This window comes from Puntigrus tetrazona, chromosome 3 (genome assembly GCF_018831695.1).
Source record: "Puntigrus tetrazona isolate hp1 chromosome 3, ASM1883169v1, whole genome shotgun sequence".
NCBI classification, from domain to species: Eukaryota; Metazoa; Chordata; class Actinopteri; order Cypriniformes; family Cyprinidae; genus Puntigrus; species Puntigrus tetrazona.
The window spans coordinates 12,178,127-12,193,405 of record NC_056701.1 but is presented as its reverse complement, the minus strand read 5'-3'; the positions used below and the strand labels follow the sequence as shown (position 1 = coordinate 12,193,405).

Sequence of the window (15,279 nt, the reverse complement as noted above, 5' to 3'; positions counted from 1 at the left end):
GTAAAACGAGCTGCAAACTAAATTTTAATTAAAAAAAAAATAAAATAAATAAATGTAGTTGGTATTTATGATTTTAAAATCGCGCAACTTACTAAACAATGCAAATGAATATAAAGGTGTGGTACGTAAAGTTGCCCTGCAGCACTTTTGCCCCTGTAGAGTCCTGGGGGGCATTATGATATTAATTTATACATTGTCCAACGTATTGTAACGATATTGGTGCATATGCGTTTCAGATACGGAGACAAAATACTAACACTGTACTTACGCAAAACACAATTTCAAGAATATCCAAGCTTTCCAATTACATTTTTAGTCATTATTATTAAATGTAATTTCACTTATTCACATTATTTCACTTTTTATTCTTATTCTATACACAAGTTCATAAACTCCTACACGTTAGTGGACAGCAGGTGGTGCTGCTACAATGCCACAGGTAATTAAACATTCATTAATACATATAATATTCATTTGTCGTCAATATATATATAATATAAAATTTGTTTGTTCGTTTGTTATTCTTGTTATTTTGCACTATTAATAATGCGACATAAGGTAGTTAATATAATAGTAAGTATAATCAATTTTTCTTACCTGTGGTTTTGTTGGCTCCTGTTTTCTCCATGCCAGTGTTCACTTGAGGTCACAGCTTCATTCACTTTTCAAAGGACAGTGGTTTCGTGCCTGCTTCTTCTTCAATGTTCTAGGACGACTATTTGTAAATAACTTCATTAAGGGAAGTCATCTTCGTAGCCATCTGGTCCTCCATGCACAAATATTTACTGTTGCTGCACCTCAGGCTCACAATAATTTTTGTCTCTTGACATAATGAAATCCTTTCCTATCATTTAAACAATGAATGAATCTTTAAGATATTTTTATATGATTGAAAAGGTTTACTACATCATAGGTTTTATTGATATTCTGAATGATTTAATTTTTCATGTTTATAATTATTTTGTATTTCAGTTTTAGTTTTAATTATTTTATCATATCAAGTTAAACAATGAAAACAAGCAGCGTTACCTTGGCAAACACCTAAAATTATTTTTTAAATTAATGTTTATTTAAACGAAATCAAACCTAATAAAAAATAAATGTTTTTTTTTACTTTAATAAACCCCTATTTAAGAAATATCTCTCATTTAGTGATAAACCATTTGCTACTATTACAAATCAATGAAATCGACAATTGCAAAGGGCATGGAAGTCTGGATATAAATATTAAAATAGTAAGTAATGCCACATTACAAGTATGCTACTTTCAAACATTTTTAATTTTAAACCACAGTTTACAGAAAAAAAAAAATTAAAAGTACATTTAATAAATTGCACAAATAGCGATGACCTAAACACCAGAAAAATTCAGAGGAAAAACGCAAAATTCATTATCTATATATCAGAATATATAGAAAATAATACAAGAAAATAATATTATCAGAACTAAAACAGAAACATTTTGACAACATACAACACAAAACATGAGCGACAAGGTAATACATGTTGAAGTGGAGTGAATACTGGTCCCACATCGAATTAAAGTCTTATTTGGACAGAAGAAAGTTTCTTCCATTAGTAAGGCCGGTCTCTGCGGTCATGCCTGTGGTCACCCCTGAAAAACACACCGCAGGCAATCAAATACACGTTTCACCGGTGATTACTGTATACTGAAAATTGGTTTTCTACTAAATAACAGTTGTGCTGTGTGTGAATCATCCATAATTTTACCTCGAGTCCATCTTGCCGGGTCCAAATCCTCCCCGGTCACCTCCCCTCCCTCCTCTGAAGCCCCCTCGATCGCCACCGCGTCCGCGAAAACCACCTCGTTCAAATCCGCCTCTGCCCCTGTCTCCAGCAAAGCCTCCTACAGAATCAGATACATTAAAACCGCAATTCACTAAGTTCACTCAGTCAAATACTACTGCAGCATCTTGCGATTTTTGCGCAGAAATGTTTCTTTTTACTTACCTCCCATTGGTGACATTCCTCCCCCACTTCCCTCCGGTTTGGGAGCTTTGCACTGATTACACTCATTTCGCCATGAGAAATTCAAATTACCACAAGTTCTGCGCACACACAAAAGAAAAGGCATGTGATGTTAAATCTGCCAGTTGAGTTTTACTGTAATATTTAATACTTTGAGTACTTTACCAAATTTACTGCACAATTTGTTAAGTTTACAGACCAACACTTACGGGTTTGAACATTTCCAGTCTCCTGCTCTTTGCTGACCGGCGCTGCCACCACCACCGCCACCGCCGCCGCCACCATTGTTTCCTGGGAAACCGCCGCCACCGCCACCCCCTCTTCCACCCCCAAATCCTCCACGGCCCATTGGTCCTGCAAAAGAAAACCAGGTTAGTAAAAACAAACCAAAGACTAGATAAAATATCACAGCGAGATGAAAACGTACCTCCTCGACCACGACCACCTCTCATGCTGCCACCGCCACGTCCAAATTCAGCTCTGCGAGTAGCAAAGGACACCTTGATAGGATTTCCATTAAAATCCTTGCCTGAGGAGGAAAGATATGTGACTTAGATGTCCAGGAAAACAAACAAAAACAGGTCCAAGCTTGTTTTTGGGAAAAGGCACTCGTGTGATCTACAATACCATCAAACCAATCAATGGCTGCTTTTGCAGAAGGAGGGTCATCAAAGGAAACAGTTGCCTCCCCTTTAAGCTTCCCTGTCTCTCGGTCGGTATACAGATTTATCATGGGTAATCCTGTTTTTTTATTGACCTGTGTGAGAAAAAAAAATGGTGTTAAGACGAAGAGAACTGTGCTAAGATAGCTGCTGCACATAGTAGTTTTCTCTTGCTTTTCTACCTTGATGATGCCGATCTGTTTGAAGAAATCTGCTACTGACTCCACGGTATAGTTGTCTCCAAGACCTTGCACAAAGATGGTGTTGTTGTCAGAGTTATCCTGCTCCTGCACTGTAAAAAATAATAAATTTAATCAGGCTGAAAAATGGTCTAATAATGCAATTAAATGTACAATTATTTTTTTGACTTACTATTGGGCCCACCAGCTAGATGATCCCTGGGCCCTTTGAAATGAAAGAAACAGTCATCAATATTACATATGCACACAAATACACTTACGCACACTTACATTACTTATTTTTAATCATTTTGAGGGGTCATATGCTTCTGTTTGATTAATTATTTATAAATGTATGTTTCTCCAAATATAGAAAACAGGACCTGATGTAAATCTGTAGTTGGATATTTGAGAGAGGAACACCACAAGCACCATCCAACACTACACATTTTCAAAACTGATGAAAACTGGCCAACGTTTGAATAAGGCTGAGGTCTCAAGTGGGAGATTCTTTCCTCCCATACCGATTGTTGTAGCTCGATTTATACTCGTAGGCAATCCGAAATACAGATCAGACAACTCATGTATTGTTTTTTTATCTCTCCTTGGAAATCGGCAAACCATACAAAAACCATCTAGGTTCAAACCCCTGTAACCATACTTTTACAGTCATCTTTGCAAAGAGCATCTATTGGGTCTTTTGTTGGTTTCTTGTGATCTTTATTAGTTGTAGGTGTTTGGTCAACTTTTAAACGTGCAGCTAATAATGACAACTTTTAATATTCCATCCTAAAATATCACTGGACACCACTTTTACCACCAATATCGCTCACTTTTTTTTTAAATGAAGAGTAACTCCATCATCAGCACTGCACATCACAGTAATACACAATATTTGGACACATTACATCAATGAGCATACGTTTATTAGCCGAATGATAAGGTTGTCATTCTCCATCCCACAAAAGCAGATTTCCAGACATTGGATTGTGTCATTGCTTTTGCTCCAAGTACATCTAGATATTAGTTTTTCCCAAGCAACCATTTGTACAACTGCAAGTAATTTGGCAAACCATTAGAATAGTTACCAACACCACTGAACCTTTAAGAAAATTACGAACAACAATGAACCACCATCTCATATTTTACCAGTCTAATCTGAAGATATATTAAAAAAAAAAAACAAAAAAAAAAACACTAGAAACCAAATCTTGTACTTTCAGTATTAGGAAATATGACCATGACACACTGTATTAAACAGCCAGATAACCCCAAAGTGTAGCAAGCTTTGAAATCACCTTGAAGTTCACCATACAATCCACCATCTCCAGCAAGTATTCTTTCCATAAGAAACCCATGACAATTTTTACTGGATCTGGTTGCATTTCAAATTGTATTTGAGCTAGCCAGATTTCAAGTTTCACCACCTTGTTATACCTTTAGATGGCATTTGACATAGTTACCAGTTAGAAACCATGTGGAGAACATAAGCATGTTGGTTTCCAGCTGATGCCGTCATGTTCAAACAATTATGATCATGTTACGCATGTTTCAAACTGTTATATATTGTAAACATGCTTTGTAATATTGACCCAACATTGATCTCTAGGTCTCCATTCCTGTTGTTTTGAATCATATACTTGTTTCTGTTGAACTGTTCCATCAGGACCTTTATCAGACAAGTACAACGCTAAAACCACCTGACACAAATGGATTTTAAATGCCTCTAGAATCCAGTTGTTGGCCACCTGAATCCACCTTTTAAAAAGTGTGCAGAGTACAAGTTTTGTGCAAAAAAAAAAAATCTAAATAAATAAAACTATTAAAAAAAAAAAAAAAAAATACTTTTTGAAGTTAAATTCTAACAATATTTATTTAGTGTGTGGTTGTTGAAAAAAATGTTGGCGCCATAAAATAAAAATCATTAAAGAAAGCATGTATTTTGCATTCAAATCCATTAATATTTTTCAATATCCAATATTCTTCCAGACTTTGAGACATTGCATGCATTGTAAGGACAGTCAAGCTAATAAAAGTATGTTTATGTACTGTCCAACCACCACAAAATGATAATGTTATGGTAGGTGCAAGCATAAAAAAAAAAAAAAAAAAAACTTTTTGCAACAACTGAAAATAGTGCTTTTTGATAAAAGTGCATAATAAACCACAACAATTGATTTGGACTCACCAAAGCGATCACATATCAACCATTTTGTTGCATGAGTCTGCTCAGTAGCTTCTCATTCAAGACTCTGATTACCAAATTCCTTATATTTTTTCCTTCATTGAGATTATTTTCTCATAGCGACATCAACAAGAGAAAGAATGTTGAAATAATTCACCCCATAATTAACATTCTCTAATATCTTGTTATTTTCAAAGATTTTTTGTTTATTTTCTATGAAGGTTGTATTCTGTTTTTTCTTGTCGTTGCTAAATCTATTACAGCGTAGTTGTTTACCACACACACCATTCGTTTCATTTTATTATTTTGTCTGTGACAACCAGACACCCACTCCTCCCTCTTTGACCAGGCTCTCTTTAAACCCCTTAATTTCCTTGTTTAAAGAGTTTGTCACTTACCACCAAACTTATTGAATCCTCCACGATCACCCATTCTGACGGAGAAGGAGAGAGAAGCGTGACGAATTGAAGGTTGATGAGGGTAGTGCCCCATTTCACAGGAGGCTGGAAAGGCCCCACCCATCTCCATCATCTTTTCTACAAGACCCCCATTGCCCCTATCCCTGCTGTCCCCTCTCACTAGGTTCACCTTTCCTCATAACCCATAGGGCTTCAGGGAAACCCTCTTGGTACTTCCTTCCCAAAGTCATGCAGGCCCCTATATCATAACCATTTGGCCTATTTTGTTCAAAAGAATTACCTTTTTTTACCGTACAGATTTGCAGTGCATCTGTGAACTCATTTCATTTGACCGAATAATTATTTTCTTTTATTAGATATTTAGCCCAGGACCTTCACCCAAACATTATCCATGTTCTGTTACTTTGGACAGAAACTGCACACACTGCATTCAGTTTTGCATTTAAATTAATAGAAACATGACTGACGTGACCACTCTCCCCCCTTTGGACGAAATCCAACTCTTCCATACTGCTTTAGGATCCTTTGAATGGATCTTTAAACGTTCCCTAATGCAAAACCTTTTTTTTTTTCTTGCCTGTAAGTTTTTTGTTTTGTTTTTTTAATTGAAAGTCACACATGCCTAGTTTATTCTTGACTAATCTTTCCCAGATCCCAGTTTTCTACAGCCTGTGTTTCTGAATTATCTTCTTCAAAAGGATAAGCCTAAATCGCTGAACCTTGTAGAAAACAGCCTAGGAGGAGATTTAAAGATTCATTAAAGCATAGCAACAAACAATAATCCTGTAGGAGAGGATGGAGAAGATTTAGAGAACAGGTGTTTTTACATGACAGCACCTTAACTTTCGGACCAGAATGTGGGATCACAGCCAGATGGGACTTATAATCTGCTGTTCAAAAAGTTATCTTAACCTTCCCATTAATACAATTTCTAGGGGGGTTTGTGAAAGACTGTATGTTCTTGATACTTTTTGACGTGTGCCAATACTTTGGTTTTGGCATCTGGGGGGAAAATGCAGCAAAAGCAGAAACAAGCAAGCGTGTTAGCACTAACACTCGTGTCCTCATATTCAAGTAGTGATTTTAAAAAAAAATTTGTTCCCGTTAAACATCACACCGAATTTATATGAGTCATAACACTCAAATACTACTTGTGAAAAAAAAACAAAAACAAAAATAAGAAAGCTATATCAATACAGTCGTTCACAATACTCTGCATGTAAATCTTTTTTTAAATGGTATAAGAAAATATTAACATAGTATCAACCCTAAATACCATTATTAGTAGTCCTACTTATGTACTTAATTACAACAAAAGCATTACTGATGTGAAATCAGTGAAAACAATATACTACACTTTAACACGATATGTAAACAAAATTACAATAAAACCTACAAAAATATATTATAACATTATTAAACTCCTAGTCACAAAGTGCTATGTAGACGTGTGAAGGTTTACATGTGATGTGATGCACTCCGACAGACAGGTAGTAAAATGATCAACTTATTGTCACAGGACAGGTCACGTCCAAACCCATAATTCAGTCTTTTTTTCTCTCATCGATAAGTCAACAATGAACTAAAGACCTGGTCATTTATTGCACTTTTCGATTAGTTTTTGTATAATTTTACGTGAACCATTGGCTGGTTCCATCTTGGGAAGGGTGAAGACATGAAAATATTAAGCACACCGGCACCAACTTAACATCATGTATCATTTTAGATAAATACATGAATGTAGGAATCACCAATAAATCATACACCAGGCCATTCTGGCTCATAATTGGATGCACTTTCTGCTTCGAGTTTTACTCCTAGTTAATGTTTTAAGCAGACCGTAAGTTTACACCACAATTCAAGACATTTTAGCTGTACTTAATCAAGGTCTAGGCCACCATTTACTTTCAGCCCAGCCAGTTGATATGGTGTAACACCTTTGGCTCTATTTTAACCTTTTACCTGTTGTTTTTTTTCCATAAATGAAACTCAAATGCATACAGGTGGACTTTATGTGGTGAAGGTGACTGGAAAAGTGCATGATGTGAATATTTGCTTACCCCATTCCTCCTCTGCCACGGGGACCTCCACGACCACCTCTGTCAAACCCACCCGCTCCTCGACCTCCAAAGCCACCTCCACGACCACGTCCACCTCTGCCATCCTGGCTGTATCCACCATCCTGGCCACCATAGCCTCCTCCACCACCACCACTCATTGGTGGGGCATCCTGGCTGTAGCCTAGAATAGAAATACAACACATTACGACTGAAATACATCACATCTGCCTTAAACTTCCCAGCTTTGCACTCATTAGAACTTTGAAATGACTTTGACTAAATATGCAAGACTTGATGACAAAATACAGTTTATAAGCTGATGTTAAAAGCTGTTTTTTAATTTATCTGTATTGGACGACTGGAAGTATATCGACCAATGCTGGAGAACAAACCTCACCCTCATCTCTTCTACTTTGACATTTAGATTAGATTTATTGTTGTATAAAGGCTGGAATACATTACATGACTTTTTGCCCCAATTTACAGTTTTTAGATTTGAGTTGACAAATTTACATAAAATTATGAAGTGCATGATGGCCACAGGCTCTGTTTTTTTTTTCAGTACATGGTTCCATACAGTCAGAATATATTAAACATGGTTGATATTTTGAGCTGATTTTGGTACACATTTTGTTATCAAGATGCACATTTCTATGCTAGTTTGTGTTTAGAACAACATGAGAATCATTAGACCCATCTGTAAAGTTTCTAAAAAAAAAAAAAAAAAAAATGGCAATCTCAAGTTTTAAACTACAAACTGAGAAACTCTATTTAATATTCAAATCAAATTCTATATGACAACTTGCCAAATGAGTCACTCAAGCTCACCTCCCTGTCCATACTGATTTTGTTGGCCATAGTTTTGAGGTGGAGGAGAGCTGTAGTTGGGAGATTGGTTGTAAGGCCCTCCTCCATGCTGAGAGGACTGGTGTTGCCCGGAGCTACCCCCATATCCACCGCTCTGTCCTCCGCTGCCCCCGTATCCTCCAGACTGACCCCCACTGCCACCATATGCACCCCCACCCTGCTGCTGCTGCTGCTGCTGACCATAGCCAGATGACTGCGGGCTGCTGCCGTAGTTGCTGAAACACAAAATGGATTTAACATATTCTAATTAATATCATCACATTCTGTTCAATAAAAACACAGAGCACAAGTATTATCTTTAACTACACTAGCTTTAGACACAATGACATCCAGCCGAAATCTCACCCAGAGGCAGATGGAGGACCAGACTGATGCTGGTTATAGCTGGAATAAGAGGATTGCTGGTTGTAGCCTCCACTTTGAGCTGGTGGAGGCTGGCTGCTGCTGCTGCTGCTGCTACTGTAGCCTCCAGAGCTGTATGACTGACTGGACTGATTATAGCCCTGAGAGGGGGGCTGAGACCCATATCCTCCTATAAACGACAGGGATTGAGATATGATAGCAAATTGTCTATTCACAACATTTTCAATTTAATTAGGGGCATTAATGAACGATACCTGATTGGGACTGTCCGTAGCTGGAACTGTATCCACCCTGATTATAGGCAGAGCTGCTCTCTGAGTTTTGGTTGTATCCTCCATAGCTCTGCTGGCTGTAATTTTGTCCGGAGGGTTGACTGTAACTCTGGTTGGACTGTCCTCCATAACTACCATAACTGGGTACAACGCAATGTATTTGTTTTAATCATGAATGTGCGCAATCCTTATATTAGTATAATAACACTTTGGGATGGATGCTGTAAACTTACCCATGGCTTGAGGTTTGGGCATAATCTAAAGGGAAAAGACAATGTTTATTATAAATAGTGGCTGTTTTTGGTAACTTAAAAGTATTTGGAAGATCAAAAATCAGTCTACTTTGGCCTTAGGAAGATTGCAGTTAACAAAGAAACACACACACACACACACACACTCACACTCACAAAAAAACAGTAAAAAAAACATTTTTGTCAATACGACAAAAGTCAATGGTAACAGTTTTTGTTGTTGGACGAACTATTCCCTTAATACAAGTAAACAAGACACAGTTTCTTACAAAAAAATAACCGTTTCACTCATTCATTAATATAACATAACCTAATGGGAGCATTCCAGTTTTGTCGCGTCTAGTGTAACCTTACACGCTGTGTCGAGAACGCCAAATATCCCTAATTAATCATGTTTGTTATTATTACTTTATTTAAACGGAATGTAAATAGATGTATGGTAAGCTCGGTGCAAATATAGGTCAGTAGAACAAGCCAGTTAAATTGAAAGAGCTGCAAACAAAATGGCGGATGCCGACATGTTCTTCGTTTTTCACAATTTAAACCAGAAATGCATCAAATATGTCTATCGCTTCTGTAACATGTACATGACATGACTGAATGTCCCCATCACGCGCGAGCGACCCAAAAAGACTTGCGAGAAATTGCGAGGCACGCTTTGCACGAGACGCTGTGTTTAACTCGGCGATGCCAACAGATAGTACAATAAAACACGAAATCATATTTCACAGATCAAATCTTACCATTTGACGCCATAATCGCGATTGAGATCGTTTCAGAAGCTACTGCAGAAGACCAGTTAGCGCAGTGGTGCACAGTCACCCTCGGTTACCGATATTAACTGCGCAACCGTGCGGAGGCTGACGCTGTTGTGTCGGTTTGAGCCTGTGAGCTGCCCCGGTGATGTCACACTGTCATCCATTCAGCTTTTTGATGTTTACAGAATAAGTTCACAACCACCATATGGTAAACACGTGCAATTATACATTTAAAACCACTTGAAATCCATGCCAGAATTGGTAATGGTTAAATATATAGAGAAATAAACTAAGAATTTATTAAAAGGTTGCCATACGGTTAGCGCACCAAAAAATGTTTTTATTAAATTGTGATTTTCTTTTCATTTGAAATGCACATTACTTCTAGAAATAGATGCCTACAATCAATCTTCAACTTCTACACACACTTATACAGAATTATATACACATTCACAAACACACTCATCACAGTCAATGAAGGCGAACACATCCTCATTGTCATCACATGAAAGAGCCAAACCTGCACTTTTACTATCGCTTTTTGCATGAAATATTGCTGTATTCATTTTCTGGGGAAATAAAATCTCTTTCTTATTCATTCACCAATACAACAATACTTCAGTGAACAATTCAAATAACCGCAATCATATTATTGACGTTACTATACATAAAAATACATTGGGGTAATACATTGTCTTTATTTTCTTACATTCTTCAAAATTTAACATGTTAAACAATGTTGATTTGTGAAAATAAAATGTAATTTACTAATCGAAGATGATGACAAATATATATATATATATATATATATATATATATATATATATATATATATATATATATATATATATATATATATATATATATATATATATATATATATAATCCTTCTTGAGAATAGATGTTCAGAAATTAGGTCAAAAGAGCAGTTTCTGGAGCACTTCAACAGATGTCCTCCATGTGAGTGTGAAAGTGGGAAAAAGTGTTTTGGAGAAACATTCAAATGCCATGTGACTTAAAAATATAATTATCTAGCTTTTAATTTAATTTAATTTAATTTAATTACCATAGGCAAGCCTTTTTAATACCATAACCAAGGTTAAATCTTTAAGTATGCCAGTCCCAAAAAGTATATGATGTATTTAAAAAAAGCGCTGTGCATCCTTAAATTGAAAACTTAAATAAATAAAAACCCAGTAAAAGGGAAAACACAGGTGACATTCTAATTTAATATACATCCTAAAATTATTAAAGAAGTTACAATACTGGTACTGATTACTGAAAGCCATAGAACACACAAAGCTGTAATGTGCAATATTATGCCTTATGCAGTCAAATCAATTAGATATCTCATTACAAATAATCAATACAAGAAATACAAAATATTTTATTTATCCTGTTGAAAAGGATATTGGCATTTAGAATGTTCTGAGGTCTTGGCGACATTACTGAAACTGTACAAAAGAAATCTAATTCACAGTAACAACAGTATATAAAATAACTAGATCCGTGCTTAGGAAGGATCAGATGACCAGAACTCTCAATCATCAACGTCACATACTGTATTACATCATTAAAAAAAATTGCAATACCTAAAATATGGCAAATCAATGCCACACAAACAAAACTATGATGTTTGGAATCTTGACCTTGTGTTTCACATGTATACCGCATATACTTTACTAATATACTACCTCCACAAAAGTACTAATGCAAAAGAGAGGCCTAGAACCAGAAGGATTTGAATTTCATTCTTCTGAGCATGACCGAAAAATTGAGCTTCTGGTACTGTGGTGCGGATGAGGCTCGCGAAGCTTGAGACTCTGGAATAGATACCTGGCCGGTTCTTCTGAGCACATCCAAGTCCAAAACTTACAACTCCCGCTTGAATCCAAGTCCCGTTGCCACCAGGACAAACCAGAGGGCCTCCAGAGTCCCCCTGTAAGAGACAAGTATGTTTTGTACGTGGTAGGATAAGTCAGTGGCTGTGTGCTAGTATCACATACCTGACAGGAATCCTTGCCTCCCTCCATGTATCCAGCACAGATCATGTCTGATAGGATGTTGACTGTTACTAAATCGGATGACAAAATCTGATACATCGACTGGCAGGAGGACTGGTTGATAATGGGCACCTGCACTTCCCGTAATGCCCCGACTCCAGTGAGGGAAACTATTTAAAGAAAAAATTAAATACAAAATGCAAATAATTTCCGAATGTCAAATGCCAAATGTCAAAACACATTGTTAACAAAACATTAAATAGGGAACAGATCTCTGATAAGCTAGAAGGCTTTGTCCGGCATAGTTTTTTTTGGAATGATTGCTATATTTGCTTCTGACAGAAAGCAGTTTTATCTCTTATCTATAATCTTCCATGTCAAATCTATCTTCTTGCGCTTATCCCGGACTGGGTCACAGGGGCAGCATTCTGACTGCATTCCTGCACCGATCCGTCTGTTGATCTCGTTACATCCTTCATTCACTCGTGAACAAGAACCCAAGATGCCTAAACTCCTCAACCTCAGGCAGGAACTCTCCACTAACGTCAACTCTCCGTGTCAAATTTTTATCTTTTCCATGCAGCAGCAATAGACGATTTGCATACATGCAAGGTATCAGAAAATTGTGTTTCTCACTCTGAAGGACAATGAATAAATCTTCTAAACCTTACAGTATACTATGTTCTGGATTCATTGAAAACTAGATAAATTATGTTTTTCTTGAAAATTAGTCTTTTTCTCATTCTGGGTCATGGGCATGTGAGGGTCATCCTCGAAGGCAGATGTATAGACTATAAATAGAAACATTTTTTATGCATTTCGTAATGTCAGATTCTCAACCACGTTCTGAGGATGGCATTTATACATATGGCATCTGAAGAAACTGAAGGCATAATACATGTCTGCGAGTTAATGTGTGCTCAGTTAGCGTGAACCCACAATTTTAGTGTTGCCAACAACATATTATGGTTTGAGATTCAGGAAGAGACATAGAAATGTTTTAAAACATTTCAAACTCCTCCTAGCACTAAAGAAGTGAAATGTAAATCCAGTCGTCACTCCAAAGAAAAAATCCATATGCACAACTGTTAGCATGACTTTAAACAGTAAAATCTGTTAGTTTCCCATTATTTCCTATGATGCACTTACCTCCCTCCTGAATGTGTCCCCAGCCCGTGACGTAGCATAAGATGCCACTGTTGAACTGGAATCCAGCATATGGCAGACATACAGGCTGGATCCTGTCTGACCAGGTGACAGGAGAGCGCAGCTGAACTAAAGCTACATCTCTGCCCTCCTGAGGAGTCGAGTATCCTTCTGGAACGACCACTTGCTGCACCTGACTGACCATCTCAAACTGGTTGTAGCCATTGAGCAGATGGCGTCCCATGTACAGGCGATACGAAGACACTTCTGAGGGGCTGAGGACAGAAGACAAAGATCAACTCCTCTATAATCAACACTGTCAATGATAATATGATGATACTTACTTTGGAAAGCAGTGTGCAGCAGAGAGGACCCAATTTTTTTCAATTATGGATCCACCACAAACATGGCCTTTGGATCCTAACTGAATGTCCACTTGCCACGGCCATGCCCCTGCTGATGCTTCAGCTCCTCCCACGATGCGTTTCCCTAGCAAAGGCCTGCCGCACACTTACGAGAACAATTCAGAGGAGATTTAGTGCACATGCAGAGCAGAGATAATCACACCTGCCCTACAACATCCCTAGGGTATCATTACACCTTCTCACTATATTAATAGGGAACTGCACAAACAGTAGCACAAGGTGTGGGTAAGGTTACTAACTTGACGATAAGGAGGAGAACGTTTATGAAGGTCAAAGACGTGATGTTAAAAATAAATAAATAAAAATCCACATCTATTAAGCAATTGAAAATGCATTAAACAAATTGTCATTTGGTTTTAGTTGTTTGGATATGTAAATGATACTTCAATTTTCATAGATGAAAATTTTGTTGTGATGAAACCAGTAAAATATACACTAGAAGAACAATATATAAACAATCATGACATTATGAACATTTTTTATATATTTTTTATTAACAGAAAGTTACGTCTTGCTCATCAAGTAGCCTTAAAATATTTTTCTACCTTGAGAAATAAACAAAAAATAAGCATTTGGTACCAGTGTTCTTCACTTCTATTTGCATTTTCTTAAATTGTTATTCTAAAAAGTAATATAGTAAAACTGTGAGTACAAAAATTACATTACTAAGAACATGGCACATTAAAAAAAGATTGTCGATTCAGATATCCTAATCTGTCACTGACCCATAAAGTGAGAAATAATTAGCCTACCTTGTGCCGCACATGTTGACAGACCTTAAGACACAGAAAGACAAATTCAGAATTTAATGAATGCATTGAATCAAATAGCGCTAATAGACACCCTATAAGACTTGCCTGTTAGCGTGAAGAAAAGAGGCTGTAGCCATGAATCAGTCATTCTGTTCAGTTGGACAGGTTTCTGGAAATAATCACGTTAGCCTAATGAATATTATAATCATAATTTGCCCTTGTGACCCTTATTGGCCACTAATTCAACTAAAATCAAACTAAATTGTTATCAATAGTAAGGTCCAATAACTTACTTGTCAGATGTCCTATTTTCCAAGAAAAATAATCCAGAGTCACATTCAAACAATAAAAATGTCAATCAACTTAAAACGTTCTAAAGAACAAGAAAACGTCCTCGAACATCCGAGGACCCTAGCCGCGCCAAATGCAGATTTGTGATGACTCTTTCTGAGAACGAAACATTTTCGTATCTTTCCGACGTTAATTTACATTTTTGCTGAGAGCTGAAGACAAAAGAGGTGATGTGATTGAGAGAAAACAAAAGACCAGCTAGAGAATACGCAGGAATCTTCACTTGCCAGAGAATGCGTGAAAGTACCTGCGCGCTTCTACCTGCTGCCGGCGTCCAATCACAGCGTGCCGTCTCAATCTCCTCCCAAATAATGAGGCCGTTGTTCTCGGCAGAAAGAAGACTTACCGTGAGAGGAAGAGAACAGAATTACTGTCCTAGACCTGCGTGCCGCTCGGTTATGACATTATCTTTGTTAATAATAAACTGAAGTTTAAGTCATCTTTTCTCAAGCCACACAATAGTATTTTTTGTCGTTTTTCTTACGCTGTTTCATGAACTCTGCCAAAAACACCGTGGTTAAATTGAAGGATCTAGAACACGTAGTTATCTATTTTAGTTAGTTATGATAATTAAGAAATAAAATTAAAAAATAATTC

General features: G+C 37.0%; 2 protein-coding genes across 2 annotated transcripts; both read right to left on the bottom strand.

Moving 5' to 3' along the window:
* Positions 1 to 1,262: 1,262 nt before the first annotated feature.
* fus (FUS RNA binding protein) lies at positions 1,263 to 10,155 on the bottom strand. Its single transcript, XM_043235340.1, has 15 exons — positions 9,991 to 10,155; positions 9,230 to 9,254; positions 8,979 to 9,136; positions 8,707 to 8,893; positions 8,323 to 8,576; positions 7,495 to 7,675; positions 5,414 to 5,448; positions 3,024 to 3,056; positions 2,834 to 2,943; positions 2,617 to 2,746; positions 2,417 to 2,518; positions 2,199 to 2,343; positions 1,972 to 2,069; positions 1,732 to 1,867; positions 1,263 to 1,615 (listed from the first exon to the last, which is right to left on the bottom strand). Exons 1-15 carry the CDS (start codon positions 10,001 to 10,003, stop codon positions 1,576 to 1,578), a joined length of 1,647 nt encoding a protein of 548 aa, XP_043091275.1. The 5' UTR covers positions 10,004 to 10,155; the 3' UTR covers positions 1,263 to 1,575.
* Positions 10,156 to 10,907: 752 nt separating this feature from the next.
* On the bottom strand, positions 10,908 to 14,183 carry si:dkey-16l2.17 (prostasin). The gene is made up of 5 exons (XM_043234668.1): positions 14,159 to 14,183; positions 13,499 to 13,664; positions 13,158 to 13,429; positions 12,012 to 12,178; positions 10,908 to 11,944 (listed from the first exon to the last, which is right to left on the bottom strand). Exons 1-5 carry the CDS (start codon positions 14,181 to 14,183, stop codon positions 11,696 to 11,698), a joined length of 879 nt encoding a protein of 292 aa, XP_043090603.1. The 3' UTR covers positions 10,908 to 11,695.
* Positions 14,184 to 15,279: the final 1,096 nt, after the last annotated feature.